This window comes from Sus scrofa, chromosome 2, assembly GCF_000003025.6.
Source record: "Sus scrofa isolate TJ Tabasco breed Duroc chromosome 2, Sscrofa11.1, whole genome shotgun sequence".
Taxonomy (NCBI): domain Eukaryota; kingdom Metazoa; phylum Chordata; class Mammalia; order Artiodactyla; family Suidae; genus Sus; species Sus scrofa.
The window spans coordinates 930,490-953,908 of record NC_010444.4 but is presented as its reverse complement, the minus strand read 5'-3'; the positions used below and the strand labels follow the sequence as shown (position 1 = coordinate 953,908).

Here is a 23,419-nt window from a genome sequence, read left to right as displayed (position 1 = left end):
TTGGTGTCGTCACTGAAGGAATTTATTGTTTGGAACTAAAGTCGCTCACAGTTATTTGACAGGGGTACATGGGTGGGGGGCTTGTCCGTTTCCGTGACGTCTGTGTCCCGAGTACAAAAGAGGAGGCGCGCGCGAGATATTGCTTCCCGTCGTCTGGCCGGCTCTGCGCAGTCCCTCCGCCCGCACCGCGCGGCTCTGCTCTTGGTGTCACCTGTGTCATGTGCTGAAATCCAGCCTGGGGCGAGGGGCCCGTGGGCAGAGTGGCAAAAACCCATCCGCGACGACGGGAGAGGCGCTGGGGCGGGCAGGAGAGACGCCAGATGCAAAATGGGCTCGTCACAGCCAGGGCACGCTGCCACACCCGCCTCCTGCGCCCGCCGCGCCTGGGCCTGTGCTGGCCACCCCGGCGGACCGCGAGCACGCCGCAGAGGGCGCTGCTGCCCTTCTTCCTGTCCTCGGTGGGGTTTTGTTTTTGTTTCTGTTTTTTTTTAATTTTTTGTCATTTTAGTAAAAAAAAAAAACCCGGCGGTGCCCCTGCCATGTTGGGGGGCCTCCCCCGCCCCCACGCAGACACAAAACCAAGGCGGCCCCAGCCCAGGCCTGGCGGAGGGGCCCCGGGGATGCCTGGCCCCCAGAGGACCGGAGTCCCTTCTCCACAGTAACGGGACAGAACCAGGGACAGAGCGAACCCCGCCGTTCTCTAAATATATATATATGTGTGTGTGTGTGTGTGTGTGTATAGAACGAACCGAACTGCAACCTCACCCTGCCCCGCGGCTCCCCCAGCACCCTTCTCCAAAAACAACCAAGAAAAAAAGTTTATAAAAATATCTTGCAGGAATTCTTTAAAGTTTACAGTAGCTTGCCGGGCACTGCATCCACTGGCAGCCCCCGCACCCCGACGGCGCCATCCACCGGGCACCTGGGCCCAGACCCCACCCTGCCCAAGACGTACACACAGACAGACAGACAGACGGCAGGACGGCGCTGCTGCTGCCCCTTCCCTGAACAGAGAAGAAACTCAATAAGTTAAAACAGCAAATAAATAACACTGATCTGGGCCAGCCCCGGGGCGGGCGCTCCGGGGTCTCCAGGAAGGGGAGCCGTCTGCAGCCCGGGGCGCGGGGTCGGGGGGCGGTGGGGGGAGGCACAGGAGGGAGCTGCGGTGGGGGGGTGCGGAGGAGAGGCCGCGCGGTGGCCGGGCCCGACGGCTGCCTGGCCCCCTCGCTCGCCCTGGCCGGACCCGCCGAGGGCTCGGGTCACTGCGTGTCCAGTCAGGTGGGCCCGAGGCGGCTTCCCCTCAGGCCGGGGCCTCCTCCCCTTGGCCATGCGGAGCTGAGACCGGGCAGAGCTGCCGCGTGGGCAGGTGGGCAGCGGCGGCGGCGGCGGCGGCGGTGGCGGGCGGGCAGGGCCCCGCCGCCCAGCAGGCAGCAGCAGCAGGAGGAGAGAGGGCGGGTCCACGGCAGCGGCCTTCGGTCAGCCGGTGTCCGGTGCAGAGCACAGAGGACGGCCTCGTGGAGGTGACATGTTAACTTTTCGGGATAATTCCTGGTATCAGAGCGGAAACAGTGGCGTTGTCAGAGACAGGCAGAGAGAGAGACAGCGAGAGAGAGAGAGAGAGCGCCCGGGGCGGGGCGCGGGGTGGGGGGGCAGCCGCGGCCCGTGCCCGCTTTGCTCTCCTGCCCGGCTTCACAACAGTCTAGACGGGCAGATGGGCGCGGCCCCGGGTCCACAGGGGCGGGCGGGCGGCGAGGCGGCCCGGGGCCACGGTCGGGGCCGCGCGGGGCAGGGGGCTATGTGTCTAAGGCTGCTCGCGGCGGGCGGCGGGCGGCCCCGTCCTGGCCGTATCCTTGCCCGCTGGGTACTCGGTGTCCCCTCCAGGGCCGGGGCCAGCGGCCGCGGAGTCCCCGAGTGGGCCGTGGGCACTCCGCTTGGCGGGCGTGCTGGGGGCCTGGGCCGCCTGCCCGTTCTTCTCGTCTGAAAAAAGTTGTTTAATTACGTCAAAGAAGCTACTCAATGGGCCGCCTGAGTGCACAGAAGAGGAGAGAAGAGGGGGGAGGGAGAGAGAGAACAGACCGATGAACGCGGGGCCTGCGGGCGGGGGCGGGGCCGCGGAGCAAGCGGGCGGCCGGGCGGCCGGGGCGGGCTCGAGGCCTCGGGGCTGCGGGGCCCTCCCCCCACGGCCAGGCCTCCCCCGAAGGCCCGCCCCCCCTCCCGCCGCCTCGGCCTCGCCGGCTGGGGGCAGAGGCGTAGGCCAGGGCCCAGCGGGACCGGGAGGCGGGGGCCGGCGCACCCGCCACACGTCCCCCAGGAGGCCTGGAGCCCGGCCCCTGGCCAGCCCAGGTGGCGCAGTGTGGACACAGGTCGCAGCAGACAGACGGATGGATGGAGGGGTGGACAGGCATGGAGCGGGGGTGTGGGAGGGCGTGGCCGGCAGCCTGAGCGCAGGAAGAAGGGGCAGAGACGCGCCCGCCCCGCCTGCGGCCCTGTGCTCGCTGTCCGGGGGCAGAGCACCAGCAGGGACACCTCAGCTCCAGCTCCGCCTCCTGAACCTGCGCCCCAACCCCATGCGCAGGGTCCCTTTTCCGCCAGGCGCGGCGAGAAGGGCGGCGGGGGCCGCCCGGGGGCTCCCGGCCTCTCCGACAGACAGGGTGCCTGACGCCGCCAGGCTGGAGCCCGCACGTGGGACCCCGGCTGGCCTTGGGGACCCCTTCCTGCTCTGAGCCTTGGGGTCGCCCTGTGAGGAGCCTGCCCTGATCCTGGGGCCGCCCTGGAGGGTGAGTGACCCAGGCTGCTCTGACAGAGGCTGGGGGCCAGCGAGGCACGTGAGTCTGTCGAGCCCCTCGCGGACACCCCGGGGGGGCGGGGCAGCACCGGCCAGGAGCAGGCTGCAGGTGCGGGTGAGCAGTGGGGGTGACAGGCTGGGGGGCCCCCGGTGAGCGTGAGGGGTTCTTACCACATTTGGAAAGCCTCCCCGTCATCATTTCCATACAGTTAGTGGTGTCTGGAGCACAGAGAGAGGAGGGGGACACGTGTGAAAAAGGCTTCCGGCTCAGGCCTCAGGCTGAGTGCGGCAGCCTGGAGTGGGGTGGGCGGGGCTGCGGCCAGGGGTGGGTGGAGCCTGGAGTGGGGCGGGCGGGGCTGCGGCCAGGGGGGTGGGGCTCAGACGAGGGTGGACGGGGCTGCGGCTCGGAGTGGGGGGGTGGGGCTGTGGTCAGGGGTGGGTGGAGCTTGGAGTAGGGTGGGCGTGGCTGTGGTCAGGGGTGGGGCTCGGAGGAGGGGGGCCTGTAGTGGGGTGGGGGGTGTGTGGCCAGGGGTGGGTGGAGCCTGGTGTGGGGTGGGCGGGGCTGCGGCCAGGGGGTGGGGCTCGGACTGGGGTGGGTGGGGCTGTGGTCAGGGGTGGGTGGAGCTTGGAGTGGGGTGGGCGGGGCTGTGGTCAGGAGTGGGGCTCGGAGGGTGGGGCCTGGAGTGGGGTGGGGCTCGGCAGAGGGTGTGGGGGACCCTCTCCTGGACGCGAGCAGAGCCCTGCCCACTGTAAGCCTGCCTGGCTCTCCGTCCCCTCTACCTCTGAGCCCAGGACACAGGTTTTGGAGCTGAGAGGCCCTCTGGCTGTGGTCGCCTCTGGCCACCTCCACGTCCTCACCCTGGCACTCCTGATCTGGCTGCACGGCTCCCATGAGCCCCTCAACTCAGGGTGGCACCCCTACCCTGACCCTCTCCCACCCTCGGCTGGTCTTGGGCGTGTTGGGGGTGGGGAGGGCTGCAGGCCCCGGTGGGGGCGGCTCCCTCGTGGCCCTCACTTCCTGGGAGACGGGTCCTCTCAGCCTCTCCCGCCTGGGCTGGGCCCGGGGCCCTGTGGGAGTGGCCCTAAGGCCTCCCAGATCCCGGCCCTCTCCTGCAGCGGCTCTGGGACTGAGCTTGCTGGACAACAGTGTCCAGTGTGGGAAGGGGCGGGGGGTGTCAGGGAAGGCTGACCCCTCGGGAAGGCCTGGGGACACGGCCTCGGGTTGGGCTGGCCTCCCAGCCTGGTCCCCCAGGTCCAGGGCCCCCTGAAGGAAGGCAGGGGGGATGGGTACGACCCAGAAATGGGCACCCAGCTGTCTCCAGGGACATGGGTTTGGGCACAGGGCTAAAAGGGCGTCAGAGCCGGGTGCACCCTGCTTACTGCTGTGCCCGGGGCCTAGCGCGGGGGACATTCGCTGCCAGAAGGATGCCTTCCAGGGTGGGACTCTGCCTGGCCAGGAGCAGAGAAGGACCAGGGCTGTGGCGCAGGCACGGCTGTCCTCTGGCAGCACAGCAGGCCCTTGGCCGGCCTCCCTGAACAAGCTCTGCTGTTCCCCAGCCTCGGCTTCGCTCTGCGCGCCCTGTGCTGCTCACCCCGCCCGCCCGCCCGGCTCCCAGGCCCCGACAGCAGGCCCACAGCGTGCGGCTGGGGCCAGGGTGTCAGGGGCCCTCCAGGCCCATCCCGGCCACAGGGAGATGAGACACACGCTGGAGTGGGGGCAGGTGGCACACAGACGATGGAATGAGAATGGCGGGCAGAGGTGGGCGGCTGGGGCCAGTCTGGCCTCTGGGACCCCACGTGGAAGACAGAAGGCGGCCGCAGGGGGCTCTGAGAGGTGGGGCTTGGGCTGGACACCGTGTTCCCGGACCCCAAGCCCTAACACTGGCCTTGTGGTGAGCTGGCCCCCGCCACCGTGGGAACACGTGCCGCTCGCCCTTGCTCACGCACAGCTCATGCACACGCCCCGGGGGCCCGCTGCAGCCCACTCCCCCTTTCACCGGGCGTGCAGGCCCTCAGGCTTCTAGGCCCCGGGCAGCCCTGTGCCCTGTGTGTCCCCTTGAGCTCGCTGGGGAGCCCCTGCTTGGACCGGGCCCCTCTGTCCTGCCCGTCACGGGGAGGGTGGGTGGCGGGCAGCGCCTCGTGTGTCATCAAACGCGGCCACCAGGCCCATGGTCCTGGGAGGTGCCGTGGCGGGGGGACCCCGAGGGCGGCGGGCTCCCAGTCAGGACCTGGGTCACAGCTGTCCGCAGACCTACTCTTGCTGGCCTGGGGCAGCGGGTGCTGGGCCCACGGCCTGCCCAGGGCCGGGAGATGGCCGCTGGGCCTGAGAGTGGGCACAGGTGCCCTTCTCGGGGCCAGCCTGGCTCTCGCAGAGGACCTGCCCGCAGCCCCCTCCCTGCCCCAGCGGCGGGGCCGGACACCTTACCTGCCAGTGTCAGAGGCTACTCTCGTAGCTGGTGGCCACCTTCTGGCCCTTAAGCCCAGCACCCCAGCTTAGTCCTGGAGCTGGCGGGGGGGTTCTACAGTGGACAAGAGGCGCCTTTCAGTGTGGGGTGCTGGGCCTACCACCCTGGTGTGCAGAGGCGGCCGGGACGGCCCTGCTCCCTGGGGGCCCGCACGCAGCTGGGCAGGAAGGTGGGCGCGTGGCGGGGCCGCACCCGCTCGCCGGCCCTCAGGGCGGCCCGAGCCGAGCCCCCGCCTCACCTGACGAGTGCTGGTCGTGTGTGCTCAGCAGCTGGGCCTGGATGGTCTCCACCACCCTCTTGAAGCGGCGGCTCGGGCCTGGGGAGACGCGGGGGCGGGGGCTCAGGCCGGGCAGGGCCGCCGGAGCCCGCGCCCTGGGCCGGGGCCGCAGCTCACCTGACAGCAGCGTGAAGGTGACCGAGTAGACGCCGTTCTCCTTCTGCGCCGCCCCGCCCTCCGTGTAGGTGATGTCCACCTGGAACCTGACCGGCTTCTGGAACACGGCGGGGCCCCCCGTCGCCTTGTACTCGGCCCGGAAGCTCGTCTGGGAGATGACGCTGTGGCTGAGGCTGGGGATCTGCGGGCGGGCGGGCGGCGGCGGAGGCCTGAGTGCGGGGAGCCCGGCCCCAGCCAGCGCCCCCCGCCCAGAGAACCCGGGGGAGGGAGCCCCCGCCAGAGCCTCGCCCCAGGGTCTCCACCGGGACCGCGAGGCGGGAGCCAGGAAGCAGGGCTGCGGGGGCTGGAGGGCGCGGGAGCGAGCAGGAGGGCTGGGCGTCCCGGAGACCCGGCATCCCACTGAGCAAGTGCCCCCCCCGGCCCCCCCGCACTGCAGACGACAGCGCCCCCTGCTCTGCTGGTTCTGGGGTCGGCCGCTCAGCCCAGGGGCCCACGTGCCTGCGTGTGTGTGTGTGTGTGTGTGTGTGTGTGTGCACGCGTGTGTTTTCCCAGCGAGGGGATCAGAACAAAGCCGGGAGGTGCCCTCCCTCCGGGTGGCGCTCGGGAGAGCACCTCGCTGGCCTTCTGGGTGGAAAGGCCGGCCTGTGGCAGGAGGCTGAAGAGGACACCCCTGGGGATGGGCCTGGGGGCCTCGGGGGAGGCCCAGACCCAGGGCCCTGGGGAGGGCAGGCTGCATGGGGACTCGGGGCCACTCGGCAGGGCCAGGGTGCCCACAGGCGGCACAAGGCCACGGCCCCCTGCCTGGTGCTCAGCTCTCCTGGTTTCTCAAGGCCTCGGGGAGGAGCGCCAAGCTGTCCCCAAGGCCCTAAGGGAAACTGGGCTGCAGCCAGGGTGGCAGGCGTGGCGGAGCGCCTGGAGGGGCTGGTTCCAGAGGGACCGGGGCAGGCCCCGCCCACTGTAAGGGTCAGCACATGGCCGGGAGGCCGAGGAGCCAAACGGGACTCGGGACTCGGGAAGCAAACCGCCAGGGTGTCCTGCGCCACGTGCCCAAAGGTCCCAGTGAAGACAAATGGACCCCACCCCCCACCCGGCCTGAGCATCGCCCACCCTCCCAGAGCCGCCAGCGGGAGGCGGGGGGCAGCAGTGGGGGGCAGAGGAGGGCAGGCGGCCTCCGGCACCTCCACCAGGCCCGGCGTTCCCTCCTCAGAGAGCGCAGCCCGCCGCCCGTGCCGCACCCCTGCCCTCCCGCCTCCGCCCTGCCCCCGCGCCCCCGCCCAGCCGGCCCCGCCCAGGCCCGCACACTGCGCGGCTGCCAGCTCCCCGTCGCCCTGCCTGGCCCACACCAGCGCTGCCCAGGAGGTGGCGCCCCGCCCCGCCAGGCGGGGTCCTGGGGCCGGGCTCACCGACAGGAAGGCGTGGACGACGTCGGCCTTGATGGAGCTCAGCGGCTTGTCCTTGATGACCACGAAGATCTGCTCCTCCTTCTCCAGGCTGATGAAGTTCCCGAACCAGGACTTCTTGGCCAGCCTGGGGGCGGGGCGGGGCCGGTGAGGCCGGGGCTCAGGGCGGGCTCCCACAGGTAGAGCCCCAGGACGGGCTCGCCCGCACCCCAGGCTGGGCGCCAGCGCGCTGCCCCAACTTGGCCCCCACCCGGACCCTGGCTCAGCAGCCCTACGGCCGCTCCACAGCCTGAGCCTCAGAGCCACCCCTCCACCTGCTGGGCCCGGGCAGCACCCCCTAGAACCACCCCCCCCAGGGAGGAAGGGGGGCGGGGGCGGGGTGGCCTCCCATCTGCTCCTCCGTTTAGGCCACCACGTCTGGGGGCAGTTGGCTATAAGCGGCTGTCCCGCGGCTTCCGGGAAAAAAGCGCCCCCGCCTTGGGGCCGCGTGGGGAGGAGTGTGGCGGGTGGGGCCAGAGCAGCCACGGATCCCGCACGGGTGCGTGTGCACCGGGGACGGGACGGCCGCCGCAGAGGACGGGGCTGAGGCCCAGGGGCCACCTGCCCCTCCCCCCTGGCAGGCCACCCCAGGCCCAGTCACCCTGGAACACGGAGGTCGCGTTGAACCCCGGGGGCCCAGCCGCCGTGGACCCAAGGCCCCCTGTACTCCAGCCTCCGGTCCCGTCCCCCTGCCCTGCGTCTAGGGCCACCCTCTCGGGCGTGGGGCCGCCCCCACGGCGCACACCAGTGTGCGGTGAACCTGCCGGCCCCCCAGCCCGCCACCTCCCGGGACTCGCCCCGACCGGAGGCCTGTGGGGACAGTGCCGGCGCCAGGCCTGAGCTTAATCTACAAGAGGCCGCCCTGCCTCGGCGCGCGGGCCTCCACCGTGTTTCGAAGAAGCGGACCGACGTGCTGGAGGTGGACGGACCGGCACGGAGGCCGTGGGCCAAGAGGCCTGCATCCTGCCAGCGGCTCAGGATCGCGGCGGGGACCTGGCCACAGTCCAGCCTGGAGACGACCGTCCGCGGCCAACACCCCGGCAGGGCCCGGTGCGGCCGCGTGCAGGGGCCTTCCGCTCGGAGGCCGGGTGGTGGGCGCGTGCAGGGGACCTCGGACTCTCACACCCGGGTGGCTCCCGTGTGGACGCGGCAGGCTCCGCGGTCCCGGGCACCCACTCGGGCAGCACGAGCCACGGGGTCTCCCGCACAGTGGCGCCCGCCGGCAGTTCTGAGGCTCGGCTGCCAGCTTCCCTTTGCCCAGTGTCCAGGGTGGGCTCTCCAGCCTGGCAGTGCTGCAGGGTCGCAGCTAGAGTGGCCTCTGCGTGTGGCCCGGAGCCCTGACCAAGGAGCCGTGTCCATTCCGACCCCTCACGGCTGCTTGGCCGCCTCCCCTCCTTCCCCACGTCCTGCAGCCCCTGGGCCTTGGGTGTGTTCAGAATGCTGGGGTGCAGGCTGTTCCCCCGCCCACCCCAGCACCGCCCAGGGGCCTGAGGCCCAGCAGCTGGTCTGGGAGGCGGCTCTGGAGCCAACAGGCGGGGTCTCCTGCCCCCGACCCCTCGATGACGAGACAGAGTAACGGGACTCAGGGACACTGGCAGCTTGGCAGTGGCCTAAAAGCAGCCTGGGAGGCGGGCGGCGCGCTGGGCCTCCCTGGGCCTGTGTTCGAGTGCTGCGTGTTGCTTCCTGAGAACGGCTCTGAGACAATGGGGGCCAGCAGACCGAGAGCTAAGCCTTCACCCCCCCACGACGTGGCCGGCCTCGACCGCTCGGCTCGTGGCGGGGCTCTGGTGAGCGCAAAGGCCTTGCAGGCAGAGCACTCAAGACCGGACGAGAGACCGCCCGCGTCCCCGCCCGCAGAGCCCAGTCTCAGGTGCGCCAGCTCCGGAATGCTGTGCCATGTGTCCACACGTGACGCATGCGCACGGACGCACGTGGAGGCGCAGACACTCTGCAGAGGGGGTGTCTGGGCGGGCACGCCCATCCTCGGCAGGAGCAGGTGCACCCTCCCCGCCGCCCCCCCAGCTCCAGCCCATCAGCCAAACCCAATGGGTGGCAGGCGCCAGCCAGGACCCTTGGGAGGGGCCGAGGCCTCCAAAGGCCTCGGGGACCAGGAGAGGCTGCAGGCCACCTGCACTGCAGGGGCAGGCTGCTCGCGGCGGTTTCCAGACTTTTCTGGGAAAGGAAGGATCGTTACAGGTACGGCTGTGAGCTTTTGGTGACAGCAGGAAAATGACCCTAAGAGCAGGACCACAGAAGTCCTGGAGCCCCACCCCTCGGGCTGGCTGCCCACGCGAGCCACCTGGTGGGGGTTCTGCGTCCACAGGCCCCACGAGGGGGCTCGACGTGGTACCAACAGCTTCTGCGAGGCTGGCTGCTGGCCCGAGTGCCTCCCAGAAGGCTGTTTATGAGGCCCCGGCGGCCCTGCCCTGCGTCCACCCCGCATCTCATGTCCGCAAGAGGAGAGTGCACGGGCAGGGCCTCTCTGGGGTCTTGGCTCATGTCCAGACGCCTGGGCGGGGCCGCAGTGCCACCTCGAGGCCCCGCCTTCTCCGCCAGCAAGACGGTGAGCCGAGGGCTCCGCCCGTCCTGGCCTTGGCCGAGGCCCCCTCCCTGGACGCGTGCTCCTGCCAGCTGCTGGACAACTGCATATTCCTCCTCCTCCCAGGCCTCCTCCATGAGGCCCTCCGGTGTCCGGCCGCACTCCGGCCTCACTGTCCTGGGAAGTGCCCGGCCACACAGCCCAGTGCCCCTTCCTGGCAGAGGCGCCCCCTGCAGGCACCACGTGCCCAGCCGCCTTCCCTCGTGTGGAGGCCAGGGCTCTCGGCAGGATGGACGGTCCCTCCGAGGCTTGGCTGTGCTGTTCCCGCCGCCCCCCAGCCCAGGCTGTGGCTTCCGAGCAAAACCGGCAGAGCGGCTCCCCCACTGCCCGGGCCCTGCCCCCACCTGGCGCTGAAGGTGGAGGAGACGCAGAGCCACCGGTGCTGAGGGGCCCGGGGACAGGGGATGGCCACAAGCAGGAGGACCCGCAGGGGCTGGGGTGCTCGGCCGGCGAGCCCTCAGCGGGCCCCCTGCTGGTGTCCGGGCACCAGGATGGAGGTGACATTCGCCCTCCACCTCGGGCAGGGCCACTTACTCTGGGGAGGACTCCGGGGTCAGGTTGGACATCTCCTCAGGCGTTGGAACTGCACACAGGAAGGACAAGGGGACGACATGGTGACCACTCCACCCTGCCCCCCCAGGGCCCCCTCACCGACGACTGCCCAGAAGCCCAGGTCCACCCCTGCCTTTGGCCGCAGCACGGCCACGGGAGCCCGGGCCCCAGGGAGCTGTCCGGCCTCCTGGTGCTGAAACCAGGCCTGGCCTCCAACCAGCCTGGCCGTCCCGGGACACGGCCCCCGCCGCCCACATCCCGCCTGTGGACCCCACTCTGCAGCAGTGGGCCCTGGGGCAGGGGCTACCCATGGGCCCCAGGCACCCGGCATGCAGGTGGGTGCCTGGGGTCCGTGCCCACCTCTGCCCCAGGTCCACGCCCATCCTGACCATCCACACCCACCTGCCCCCGCCCCCCCACCCCCCCCGCGGCTACAGGGAGCAACAGAGCCGGCGGGGTCTCAGGAGCACGCCCAGCAGGCTGGCGTCTGCAGCACGGGTCCTCGACACAAAGCGGGCAGCGTGGACACGGGGACACTGGAGGCACTGCCCCCCAGAGCTTTTGGTAGGATGAACCCCCAAGGGTGAAGGGCCAGCTCCTCCAAAGCTGGCCCCTGCCTGCGCCACGGGCCCGGCTACCCGTGCTCCCCCGTGGCCCCCAGAGCCCTCCGCCCTCACCTTGCAGTTTCCGGCGGTGGAAGCGAGGTGACCCCAGGAAGCTGTTCTTGATGGAGTTGAGCCGCGTCCTCCAGGGCACCCCTCCCACGCTGGGGCTGGACGGTGGTGTGGGGTTGGGCGTGCCAGCCGGGCTCTCCTTAGGCGTGTGCACGGGCGTCCCCTTGGGGGTAGGGAGGGGACTGCCCCTCGGAGAGGGGTGAGGGGTCACCTGTATGGTGGGGACAGATTTGGTGTTTGGTTCAGTCCCGGTGGGTGGGAGCCGGGCAGGGGCCGGCAGGGCCGGTGAGCCTGGGGACAGTGCCAGCTGGGGGCTGAGGCTCCCGGGGACAGGGGGCCTGGCCTGGGTGCCAGCGGGGAATGGGTTGGACTTGGTGCCCTGCAGCGGCTTGTCGGTCAGCTTGGCCTTGCTCGGCAAGGTCTGAGTCTTGGGGTTGGGCCGCGGGGCGGCCTGTGGAGGGAGGCCGTGTCCGGGCCGGGAGGCGCTCCGGTAAGCTTCGGGCTCGGCAGAGGTGGCCGGGGGACAGGCCAGGGAGGGGAGCTCAGGGGGCAGGGGAGGCAGGACAAACTTTCTAACAGGCTACAGGGCAGCGCCCGGGGCAGGATGGGGAGAGCAAGGGGACCCCACGAGCCAGGCGGCCGCAGTCCACGCCCCACCCGCCCACATGCACACACAGCAGCAGGAGGACCCCAGGAGGACCAGCGGGGGCAGGCGGGCGCGGGGTGGGAGCGTTTGCCACGAAAGGAAACAACACACGAGAAAACAAACAAAACAAAACAAAAAAACGTGCAGTTAGCGAGAGCAGCCGGAGACCACAGAGCAGCAGCCACCACCACGCGGGCGGCCCCAGCAGCAGGCGGGGTGGGGGTCCGCCCGGCCGCCCCCCCACCCTGGTGCACACTGGCCACGGGGGGCGTCACTCACCCGGGGGCTGCTGAGGGGGCTGGTGGAAAGGCCGGAGGAGGCGCCACTGATGGACCTGGACCTGGGGGTGCAGGTGCAGAGAGCGGCTCAGACTGCGAAGGGCCTGCAGGCTCTCAGCTCCTCTCCCTCGGGCGGTCCCTCCGGGAGGCCCGGAGCCCTGGCGGGAGCCCCGAGGCCACCCCAGTCTGCTGTCCCCACACCCCCTCTCACCAGGCCCAGGAGGGCCCATGGCCCCTTGGGGACCTCAGCGGAGCCCTGGTGGTGCAGCCAGTGGCCTTGGGGCTCCTCCCCCCACGAAGAAGGTGCCCCAGGTCCAAGGCCTCTGGCCCAGGATGGCACAGAGGCACCCTCGGCAAGGACTGCTCAGGGGCTCAGCTGAACGAAGGGCCAAGGGGAGACAGAGCTTTTCCTGTGAGCCAGCTCAAGCCCAGGGCCGGGTCCGCTCGCCGCGTTCGGCTGCCCTGAGCCCAGCTGGCCCCCGAGGCTGAGCCGTCGAAGGCCCCGAGTCCGGCACCCGCCTGACAACCTCACACCTGGCGTGCAGGCCACCAGCTGGCACTGGCCCAGCCTTCCACGGCCACGGCCACGGCCACCCGCCTGGCCCAGAGCCGCCCATGGCCCTCCCCCACCCCCCGCTCACACCACAAGGTCCTGGACGGGCGCCAGCAGGGACGCGGACCTGGTCCGCCCCTGGCCCCACTCGGCCTGCAGGCCTGGCCTGGGCGCGGCTGGAGGAAGCCACTGGGCCCGCGTGCCCGGCTGAGACGCAGGCAGCCACCGCCCTCTCGGGGCGGGAACCGGACACCTCCCAGGGCAGGGCCAGGCCTGTAGGGCCTCGCTCCACCACGCCGCATGGGCCCGAGGGAAAGCAAACGGCCGCTCACCCCTGGGCGCCGGCACCGCCCATCCTTAGAGGACTGGAGCCGCAGGAGAGAGGAGGACAGAAAGGAGTGAAGGGCGGCCACGCGGCCCGCGGCCCGGCCGCACGGGGCCTCGCCTGCCCGCCACAGCCGGCCCCGGGCCCCGTGGCAGTGACCCCCCCGCCTGACACAGCCACAGAACAGGCAGTGGTGCTCAGCCTGCTCTCAGCCCCCCGGCCCAGCCTGCCCGCGTCCAGGACCACACCCGGAGCCAGGCCCGGGCCGGAAGCCTTCAGATGCCGAGGAGGGGGCGGGGGGGGGGGCAGCCAGGGCCCACCCCCGCAGCCACAGCCGGCAGGGGCAGCGGCCACGAGCATGGCGCTCGGCACAAGGAAAGCAGAAAAGCAGCAGCGCGGGGGAGTGGGGGTGCCCACGCACCCCTGTCTGACCAGGCAGCCCCTGGGAACCAAGAACGCGCCAGCACAAGAGCAGCCAGGGCAGGGCGCGGGGCAGGGCGCAGGCCGGGCCAGAGGGGCCCTGGGGCCACGCCCGGCCCCTGCTGCCCCTGGGCTGAAGAGCCTTCCAGCACGGGGCTGGGGCTCAGGAAGGCCAGCCCGAGACCGTCCCGCCTCCTGCCCCTTCCTGGGGAGCCTGCACTTCCACTCTGGCCAGTAAGGCGTGGGCAGTAAGGCAGCCCCGGGCCACAGGCCACGTGGGATGGGGGGAGCTTCACCAGGGCCACCGAGGCCCACGGACCGCAGGGCCCGGGCAGGACGGAAGGGGCCTCGCGGCCTGTTGCCAGGGGTTCCCCGGGCACCGCTGGCCTCCCCACAGCCCCATTCCTCCTGGGTGTCAGCCTAGCCTGGCCCGGGCCCGCCCCCGCCAGAGGGGGGCCAGATGTGCCTCAGGCCCAGCCCTGCCACCAGGCCCGCGTGGTCTCTGGGGCTGGGGGGCGGGGGGTGGGTGGGCGGGTGTATACCTGTCTTCTTTGCTGAATTGGGGGTGGGCTTCAGCGATATCCAGGCTTTTACTGAACATTGCTTTACTACAGCGGGAACAAAGCGAGAAAACAGAGTTACTGACGCAGCCCCACCAGGCAGTCCAGGAGGCCAGACCTCCAGACAGCTCTGAGCTGGGCACGGGCCCAGGCCCCAGGCCAGGGCATGTGGACATGGGGGTTAAGGTCAGTCTGCAGGACGGCGCCAGGGCCACAGCACACCCAGCCCTGGTGACCGGCTGACCAGGGTGGCCCGGCCAGACCTTGGAGGACCAAGTCAGAGAGGAAGCGGAGCTCAAGGAGCAGCAGCAGCGAGGGGGGAAGGGCCAGGGGGAGGGGCTTTCTGGTGGCTACTGGGACAGCTCACGCCTGGCCCCATCCCAGGGCCCCTGGCCCCCAAGGCATCAGGCTTGGAAGGTGGAGCAGAAGCCACGACAGGTGGCCCCGCTCGAGAGGCCGGCTCCAGGCAGGCGAGCGGTGGGGGTGGGGATGGGGGTGGCTGGTGCAGCAAGGGCCGGCCTGCCCTCAGCCTGCCCTGCAGGTGTTGACCAGGGGCCGGGGGGCCAGGTGTGGGAAAGGTGGGCTGCGGAGAGGCGACCTCTCTCCTGGGTCCCCGGAGGGGGCCACGTTGCTCTGGGACCCCAGGAAAGGTGCGCCCACAGCAAGCAGGACGTGACACAAGCAGGCAGGACGGTGGCACCTGCTACTACACCGTCCCCTCCCCACCCCCTGGAAGGAGGCCCCAGAGGCGGGGGAGCCTGGGTCAGAGGCTGAGCCAGCCTGGCTCCAGGGCGGGGAACAGGGACCACTGGGGGGCTGTGGCCTCAGTGGGCCAGCCCCGTTGAATCCTGACGGTGGCCCAGAGCCCTGCAGCTCCTCAGGGCCTGGCCGGCCCTAGCACCCAGCGCCCAGCGGACCAGGGGCAGCCAGGGCTGCTGGCCTCCAGCCGTGCCCCCAGGCTCCAGGGCTGACCTCAGACGGCTGACCCTGCCCGGGTGGGAATGCTTGGCCTCAGCCAGGCAGCCCGAATCCGCCGAGGGCCACGATGCCCTCCCTTCCTCCAGGGAGGTCCGTCAGGATAGCCCAGACCTGCTCGTCACCCTCCACCCCCAAGTTCCATGTCCCCGACCCCCGCAGCTGACCCCAAACGTAGGGCCAGCATCAAGCAGGGTCAGCCTGACAGGCTGCGGCTCAGCACACAGCGTGACCTCAGCCCCACCCCGCCCCGCCCCGCCCCGCGAGTCCAGCTCAGCTCAGCCCAGCTCAGCCCAGCTCTGATCTGCTCAGTCTAATCCAAGCCAGCCCAGCTCAGCCCAGTGCCGTCAGGCATGGCCCAGCCCAGTTTAACCCAGGCCAACGAAGCAAAGCCCTGCCCCGCTCAGTCCAGCCCAGCCCAGTCTACTCCAGTCCACCCCAGCTCAGCCAGTCCAGCCCAGCTCAGCCCAGCTCCGCCTGGCCCAGATCGACCCAGTTCAGCTCAGTCCAGCCCCATCCAGATGAGCCCAGCCCAGCTCAGTGCAGCCCAGCCCCGCGCAGCCCCGCGCAGCCAGTGCAGCCCAGCCCCTGACACAGCATGGTCCAGCCCTGCCCGGCGGCCTTCGCACAGCCCCAGGGCGCGGCGGGGGGGCAGAGAAGAGCCAGGCGAGGCCCAGCACAGCCCGAGAGGGGCGCCGACGCCGACCAGACCGAGGCACCGCGAGGCAGGGCGCTGGTTCCTCCCGGGAGGCACGCACCTCTGGCCGTGCTGGGCCATCTCAATGGCCCGCCGTGCAGGCACCGGGGAGCCGCCGTCCGTCACGCTCAGCACCTCCATGGACTTGCGCTCGGGCCGCCGCTTGCCGTGCCGGTTCAGCATCGGGGAGTCCACGCGCTTCCGGGGAGGGTCTGCATGCAGAGGGGGGTCAGAGCCAGGCAGCCCGGAGGGGGCAGCTCGGGCCGGGCCGCGCGGGGCCTCGTACCTATCTCGTTCCTGGGCGGCAGGTCCTCGTCCTCGTGGCTGGGGTACCTTTCTTTCCGGTCCAGTAGGAGGAAATAAATCATCTTCTCCTGGTTTTCCCTGCCGGGGGTGAGAGGCGCCAAGAAGGGTGGGTGGCGGTTCCCGAGAAGGGCGGTGTCCCCGTGCCCCCCCCCCCAGTGCAGCCCGGGACGCACTCCTCCGACAGCAGGTCCTGCAGCAGCTTGTTGCGGTCCCGGAAGCAGCCCAGCGAGTGCATGCTGTCCAGCACGTCGGGGTCGATGTCCTCCAGGCTGGGCAGCGAGCGGATCTGCACCTTGCGGGGGACGGGCTGCTCCGGCTCCGGCTCATTCTTGCCGCCTCTGTGGGCGACAGGGTACGGCCACAGGTCACTCACCTCTGGCCCAGCCCGAGGCTCCGCCGCCCCCGCCCCTTCCCGGGGCCCCTGAGTCCTGCTGCTCTCCCTGCGCCCAGCCCCTGCACACCTCCTGCCTGTGCCCAGCGCCGGCCGGCCCGGGGCCCGAGAGCTGTCCGGGCAGCCCAAGGCTGGAGGCAGGCCTGCCCTGGGCCGGGCCCTCCCCCTGCCTTCCCTAGCAGGCCCTCCAGGCCACAGCGGCAGGCGAAGCAGGCAACGAGGGCAGCAAAAGCTACTTACATGTACCATGTGTGTTTCTGAATGTGCTCTAGCTACAAGGAAAGAGAAACAGGGAGTTAGTGCCAGGAAGGCGCGGAGGCCACGTTAGGAGGCCAGAGGAAGCAGAGCAGAAGCGGCGGGGGCGGGGGGTGGGGGGGCGGAGGCCAGGAGCAGGACGGGGAGGGAAGGGGGTCGACCGGGTGGGGGCGGGGCTGCATTCCCAGAGGCTCCAGGCTGGTCCCGACTATCCCGAGCGGAAGAGGAGATGCCAGACAGAGACAGCAGGGAGTTGGGGAGAAGGGGGCTGCAGGCAGGGGTGAGGCAGCAGGTGGAGGTTGGGAAACAGGAGCCCCCAGAGGCTCAGGGCCAAGGCCTGAGGGAAGTGAGCAGGGGAGAAGCAGCCAGGGACCCGGCCTGCCTGTGCAGGAGGGGCTGGGTGCAGGCACGAGCAGGAGGCTCGGAGCTCCGGCTCTCCATCCCTGAGCGGGAGCTTGGCTGGGGAAGGTGGCCTCTTGGACTGCTGGCCACCCTCGTCATGGTGAGGCCAGTCCAGGGGCGACCTGCTGCCCCTGCCCTGGGGACCTGCCATCCCAGTACCAACGGAGCCCAGACGAGGCCAGAGACCCCTGGCTGGCTGGGGCTGCCCCCACAAGGGGGGCTTCCCTCAGACCCTGGCTAACCCCGCCCCCCTCCTCCGCCGCCGCCGCCGCCGCCGGAGAGGGTCACGCAGATGGGGCTGGCCTCAGAGACAGGGATCCAGAGAAGTGGCCACCAGCCGCAGGCGCACGGCGCCACCGGACTGGTGCGGCCATCGGGTGCAGGTGGGCTGTGCGCGCCCGCGCCCCCATGAGCTGCGCAGGCTCGCGCCCGCGCCCGCCCCTGCGCCCGCGGCCCCGGCCCCTGCCCCGCGGCCACCGGCGCGCGCTCTGCGCCCCGGCTGGAGGGACGCACCGTGAGGCGCCGCGCCGCGTCCACCTCGATCATGCCGCGCAGCAGGCTCTGGCAGTCGGGCGGGATGAAGTGCGGCATGTGGAACACGCCCCGCTTCACCTTCTCCAGCAGCTGCCGCAGGTTGTCGTCGTCGAAGGGCAGCGCCCCTGCGGGCGGGACCGCGTCACCGCGGGGCGGGCCGACGGGGGAGGGGCGGGGACGGAGGGGCGGGCGGGCGGGCGGGGCGCGGGCTCACCACCAGCAGCGCGAACAGGATCACGCCGCAGCTCCACACGTCTGCCTTGCGGCCGTCGTACTTCTCCCCCTGCGGACAGCACTGCGGTTGCCGGGGGCGCAGGGCCGGGGTCCTCGCGCGGACGGGGATGGGAGAGTCTGGGAGGAGCTGCCCGTGGGCGGTGCCAGGGACAGGGAGGCTCCTTGGACGGACAGGGACGGGGTGGGGGCGTAGGGAGGTGGCTACTTACCCGGATCACCTCCGGGCAGGCATAGTGGGGGGATCTGAAGGCAAAAGCGGCTGTCAGGGCAGGCGGCTCAGGACCCCCGGGGCACCCAGCCATCCCGCCCTCGGACCTCTGAGCCGCAGGACCCCGGCAGGTGGAGACAGGGAGGGGTGCCCCCCCCATACGCTGCCTGGGATGGGTGCCCCACTGTGGGGCCCTCAGGCCCACCAGGAGGCCACCGGGCATGGGATGCGCACAGCTGAGCCCGTCCTGCCAGCTCCTGGGGGAGACCCAGGCCTGGGAGCCAGGGACCCACTCTGCTGTCTGCCCGTCCATCCAGGCGCACACAGACGGCCAGAGGAAGGACCGTGCGGCACGTCCCAGCGCAGCACGACCACGAAGGTGCCAGAGCAGGAAGCCGGCACACCGGCCTCACGCCCGAGCAGGGCAGGCAGCTCGCAGGGTAAGACCGGCCTTCCAGGGCCGGGCCACAAGCCACGGGGTGTAATGGCTCCTCACTGACGGCACAGGGGCCCTGCCTCCAGCCCGGGCTGTGGGCGGGGGTGGCCTCTGGGACAGCGCCCGGCCCACGGAGAACCGGCGGCTGGTACAGAGCCTGGCTCACCCGCAGCTGGTCTCCAGCAGGCTGTCGCCAACCTGCAGCGATGCCATGCCGAAGTCTGCGATCCGGATGTTATTCTTCTCGTCCAGCAGAAGGTTTTCTGGCTTCAGATCCCTGTGGCTGAGGAGGAGGGCGGGATTGAGGCGGCCCGAGACGGGGCCGGCCGCCCGCCTGAAGCCCCGCCCTCCCAGCTCCAGGCCAATGGCGGCGGCGCCTGGTGACGTCACCCGCAGCCAACCGGTGACGTCTCCACAGGGCGGGGGGCTGCAGGGCGGCCGGAGGGCAGGACCGGGTCTCCGTAGGCGACGGACGGCGCTGCTCTTCTCCTTGACGTCCCACCCCATTCGTGCCCGCCCCCACCTGCTCTGGGGCCCCCAGACCCCGGAAAAACCTGGGAGGCTGGGTGGGCGCCTGGCAGAAGGCTTTCTGCTGCCCCGAGGGGTCGGAAGAGGATATCCTGCCTGATGGGGCGGCGGGGGAGTGCAAGGGGGGGGCGGACCTGCGGGCGGCGCCGGGGGTGGGGGGGGACGGGGACGACGACGCACCAGATGGAGTGGCTGTGGCAGAAGTCCAGCGCCGAGATGATCTGCCGGAAGAACTTGCGGGCCTCTTTGGGCGTCAGCCTCCCTTTCTTGACAAGGTAGTCGAACAGCTCCCCACCAGACACGTGTTCTAGCACCAGGTATCTGTGGGGACGGCCGGGCGTCGGGCGGGCACACACAGCGTGCCCGCCCCTCTGGGCCACCCATCCGGAGCACCTCCAGCCAAAGGCAGTGGGACAGCATCCCGGCGGGGCATCAGGCCCCCTCAGCTTGTGCACCACCCACCCCCAGCCCGCCTGCCTCCTGGCAGGCCCACCTCCAGGGCAGCGGAGTCCAGGGAGCCCTCTGCAGCCAGGGGCCCAGGAGCAGGGCCACAGTGGCTCCAAGGGGAGAGGGACACTGCCCCTTGTGTGAGCCCAAGGCTTGGCCCTTCCAGGCCCTCAGGGAGTCCTGACCCGCAGGGTACAGGGCAGGGTAAAGCTGGTCTCGGAAGAGAGTGGGTGGGGCAGGTGGGGGGCCTGGCTGGGGGGGAGTGGCCAGATCGCACGTGGTGACTGCGCCAACTTGGCTGAAATGACATGGGGGGGCTTTTGGAGGAGTGGATTCCCATGGCGCCTCCAGGTTCCAAGCGCACGAGCGCCAGGGAGGAGCGGCCAGCTAGTCTGGCACCCAGGGGCATCCCACCACCAGGCAGGGCTTCCAGGGACCAAGGACACGTGGGGCTGCTGTGCGGGGCTGCGGGGGGAGGGGAGAGATGGGGAGGTTGGGGGAGGAAGGCATCCAGGCTCTGGCTGGGGGGCCCCTCGCATCACTGAAGGCGGCCTGTGAGACGTGGCTTGTGTCCCAGCTGAGCCCCCTGGGGTGGAGCCTGGGGGTGGCCAGGACTTGTGGACATTGATGTCTGCGGGGTGCAGGGGAGCTTGAACTTGGGGCTGGGCACAGGCCCGGAGCAGCCCCTGGTGGGAGCGGAGGGGATTCTGTGGGCTGCGGTGACTTGGGGAGGGGAGGTGGGTGAGAGGGGCCGGTGGGACCAGGGCTGGCAAGGACGAGGGTGGCCTCAGGGGCAGAAGTGGAGACACTAGTGGTGCCAGGAGCTGGTGTGGCAGGAACAAAGGGACCAGCAGGGATGGGGGCAGCCTGTCTGTGGCAGGTGGGGTTTGGGGGGAGGAAGGGGCTGGAGACACAGGGTGGGGTTTGAGCAGGGGGGCTGGTTCCAGGGGTCCTGCCCTGCTCCCGGGTGGGAGGCCCGACTGCCGTCCAGGCCAAGGGGTGGTGAGGCCCCTGCCTGCTCCTCCACCTCCAGGCTCCCAGGGCCGCCTTGGGACTTGGGACTCTGCAAAGGGCAGGCACTGGGCCCAGCAGCACCCAGGCCGGCTGCCTGTCCGCCTTCCTCCCGACATCCTGTTCCTGTCACCGGGCCTGGCCTGCCACCCCCTCTGCTTCCTGCCCCCTGCTCAGTGGCCTCGGAGCCCCTCACCCTGCCTGTCGTCCCTGCAAGTATCTGAACGGGAGGAGGTGTGCCCGGCCTCCTGCGTGGGGATGGGCAAGGCCCCCACTCCACGCTCATCACGCTGCTGGGGCTGGGTCCCCATCAGGCCAGCAGCGGGTGGCCGGGAGGAGAGCCCTGTGGGCCATCGTGGTCCTGGTGGTGCCTGGGTTCCCCCACCTCACCAGTGTCCACGGGGCAGCTCTCGTCACCCCATCTGCAGTTAAACTCTCAGAGTTGGCTGTCTCTGTGGTGCTGGGTCCCCAGCTGGCACAGGGATGATGCCAGGAGGAGCAAAGGGAGGCCAGAGAGCAGAAGCCTCTTGTCAGAGGGGCCAGGGAGCCTTTGGCAGCCAGCTTCTGCCCCTCCTCCACTGCCCAGCACAGGGCCGAGGGGCTGAGGATGGCCACCTGGGCCAGCCTGCCCGCATCAGGGGCCCAGTCGGGGCTGTGCCGGAGGGGCCCCTGGGACACTGAGCCAGGGGATGCGGGGGCGTGCCAGGCCAGCCCCCCCCCCACCCAGCCAAGACCCAAGGAAAGCTCTGGCAGAGCTCCCCGCCCCGCCCCAGGGACGAGGCACAAGAGGCCTGGCCCTTCCCGCGGGCACACACACAGCTGTGCTCCAGTGACCCTGTGAGTGGCCCCCAGGTGACCTCACTGAGGCCAGACAGCTGGGGATGTGTGTGTGTGGGGGGGGTTCCAATCCAGGGCTGCCCTCAGGGCCGGAGTTCTACTGGCCTTGGTGGCCGAGGTTATGACACGACGGCCACACTCAGTGGCAGGACAGCAGGCTGGGGGGCTGGCCTGGGGCCCCCATGTCCATGAGGGCGCAGATGGGGGTTCATGGGAGTGGGGGGGAGTCCATGCGAGCCGCCAGCAGAGCGGCAGGGTCCTGGGACTCACCAGGCCTGGGAGAAAAGGCACAAGTCGCCCCTGCCCCTTGACCTCTGCCCCTAGCTCCCTTCCCCAGGAACCCCCGTCCCGGTTTGTTGTCCCCTCTGACCGGCCCGGGGTCGAACCCTCTGGGGACGGACCCCAGTCCCCTGCCCCCCAGCTCTCCGGACCCAGCAATACCTACAAATATTTTTTGTTTTCGTAGACGTCGTGCAGCTTGAGGACGTGGGGGTGCTCGATGAGCTTCAGAATGGCGATCTCCCGCTCCACCTGCAGGGGGCGCCCTCGTGGTGAGCCGGCCGCTGCGCCCACGCAACCCGCCACCCACCCGTCCAGGCTGCGGGTGGGGCCGGGTGGGGGCACTGAGCCCCTGGGGATGCCGCGTGGGCTGGGGCGGGGCAGCACTGGATTTGGAGCAGGGCCAGCCTCGTGTGGGGTTCTCCACACCGGGAGCCCTCCCCTGCTGCGCCCAGGTCCCTGCCGGGTCTTAAGGGAGCTGTGGGCTGGAGACACTGCCAGGTCCCCTCCCACTGAGCCCCTGCCTCCCCACTCGATATCTCACAGCGACTTGGACTTAGCGCCCCCAACTCACACAAGAGACCCAGCCCCCCACCTCCTGCTGGGCGCTGGCCAAGGCAGGGAATCCGCCTGCCTCCCCTGTCCAGGTAACAGCCACCCCTTAAAAACCAGCCCCACCTCTCCCCCCACCGAGCCAGAAGGTCCCCTCCACTTGCCCAATGACAGCCACCCCTTAAAACCTGCCCCCCCCAGCCAGAGTGTCCTCACCGATGTCGCAGCCCCCCAGTCTCCACCCACCCGAGCAGGGCACCCACCGCCCTCCAGGTTTCCTGCCCTCAGGTGCCTGGAGGGCGGGGTGGGGCCGGGCCTGCTCAGAGCTGACACAGACGTGGGTGCAGGCCAGACGGGGTCCTCCAGCCGTGCGGGCTCTGCCTCCGGCGCTAAGGGGCCCAGGCTCCCCCACCCCCGGGCTCCCAGGGCGGCAGGAACGGCGAGGAGGAGGGGCTGGAGGCCTCCTGGGGCCAGGCCCTCCGCCCTCATCCCGATTCCGACCCTGGAAACAGGCGCCCAGCCCCGCCCCCTCGGCTCACCTTCATCAGCACAGACTCGCTGAGCTTCTCCCGGTTGACGATCTTGACGGCCACCTTCTGGCACGTGACACAGTGTATCCCCAGCTTCACGAGGCCTGTGGCGGGGGGAAGAGCAGCCCTCAGACCCCGCCAGGCCTGCGCCGGCCCAGCCAGACCCCGTGGCCACTGTCTGCCTGGAGGCTGTGCCCAGCGTCACGGCCCCACACCACGGCCCCTCCCGCAGGCCCTCTGCCCCTCCAGCCTGGGTCTCCGTCAGGCCCTCCTCCCCAGCCAGCGACACCTACACTCCCTCCAACCCCGGCCGCCTAGACTCTCAGCAGGAGAGCCGGGCTGCCCTGGGGTCCAGGGCCAGCACTGCCCGGCCTCTCAAAGCCCACGGGCCCCTGCCCCCGTACATTCAGGCCTGCTGCCCCCACTCATCACCCTCCTTTCGGCCTGTGGCCCCCACCTCCCCCGGGGCAGATGTGCCCCCCCCTCCGCACTCGTGCCCCCCCCACGGCTCTCTGCAGGACACCAGCACACAGGCCACTCCCTGGGCCCCTGAGGAAGGATGCTCCGCCAGTTGCCCTCTGCTGTCACCTCCACGCTGCAGGGGCCTGAGGTCCTGGTCGCTGCGCCCTGGCCACGTGGGCACAGCTGGGCACCCGCGCCGCCCCCAGGCTGAGACTCGCTGCCAAAGCCCTGAGCAGCCTCTCCCTGTGCGGCCCATGCCGGCCGCCCTCCGCCCTCCGCTGGCCGCCCTGCAGCCTCAGACCCAGACGCCCTGCCCTGCCCCAGCCTGGCCAGACCCCAAGGTCCTCGGCGGTGACCGTGTCCCTCTGGGCATGGGGGCATCACCGTGGTCAGGCTGCATCCAGCATCTGGCGGCCTGGATGCAGCCCTTCCGCCACGCCGCCCCGCAGCCTATCCACGACTTCTGCCAGCTTTGGGGACATGGAATGAGAGACAGCCGTTTCACCCACACTCGGCTGCTGCTTTAACTGCGACCTAGACAGCAGTTCCGACCCCGGGACTGGTCCGTGGCCCTGTCACGCTGCTCTGGCAGTGGGTCTCACCAGTCTGTCAAGCTCTCTGCTCTTTCCAGCATGTGACCCGTCG

At 70.6% G+C, this 23,419-nt stretch overlaps 1 protein-coding gene across 14 annotated transcripts in view; it reads right to left on the bottom strand.

The window, feature by feature from the left end:
• BRSK2 (BR serine/threonine kinase 2) overlaps positions 1-23,419 on the bottom strand; it is a 57,189-nt gene continuing 33,770 nt past the window's right edge. The window contains exons 2-23 of one of the 14 annotated variants that reach the window (XR_002341376.1): positions 22,322-22,416; positions 21,397-21,482; positions 18,837-18,977; positions 18,295-18,411; positions 17,694-17,727; positions 17,465-17,533; positions 17,230-17,376; positions 16,300-16,331; positions 15,842-16,006; positions 15,649-15,746; positions 15,424-15,574; positions 13,673-13,738; positions 12,718-12,750; positions 11,834-11,894; positions 10,912-11,119; positions 10,217-10,265; positions 7,048-7,171; positions 5,645-5,825; positions 5,489-5,566; positions 5,211-5,304; positions 2,957-3,004; positions 1-1,548 (exon numbers count right to left, since the gene is read on the bottom strand). Coding sequence is in view for 9 of the 14 variants with exons in the window: in XM_021082585.1 (XP_020938244.1) it covers positions 1,802-2,025; positions 2,957-3,004; positions 5,489-5,566; positions 5,645-5,825; positions 7,048-7,171; positions 10,217-10,265; positions 10,912-11,119; positions 11,834-11,894; positions 12,718-12,750; positions 13,673-13,738; positions 15,424-15,574; positions 15,649-15,746; positions 15,842-16,006; positions 16,300-16,331; positions 17,230-17,376; positions 17,465-17,533; positions 17,694-17,727; positions 18,295-18,411; positions 18,837-18,977; positions 21,397-21,482; positions 22,322-22,416 (2,207 nt within the window). In the remaining 5 variants the exon portion in view is untranslated. Of the gene's footprint in view, positions 2,026-2,956; positions 3,005-5,210; positions 5,305-5,488; positions 5,567-5,644; positions 5,826-7,047; positions 7,172-10,216; positions 10,266-10,911; positions 11,120-11,833; positions 11,895-12,717; positions 12,751-13,672; positions 13,739-15,423; positions 15,575-15,648; positions 15,747-15,841; positions 16,007-16,299; positions 16,332-17,229; positions 17,377-17,464; positions 17,534-17,693; positions 17,728-18,294; positions 18,412-18,836; positions 18,978-21,396; positions 21,483-22,321; positions 22,417-23,419 lie in introns of all 14 variants that reach the window. The other 13 variants (XR_002341377.1, XR_002341378.1, XR_002341379.1 and 10 more) reach the window with 13 other exon arrangements.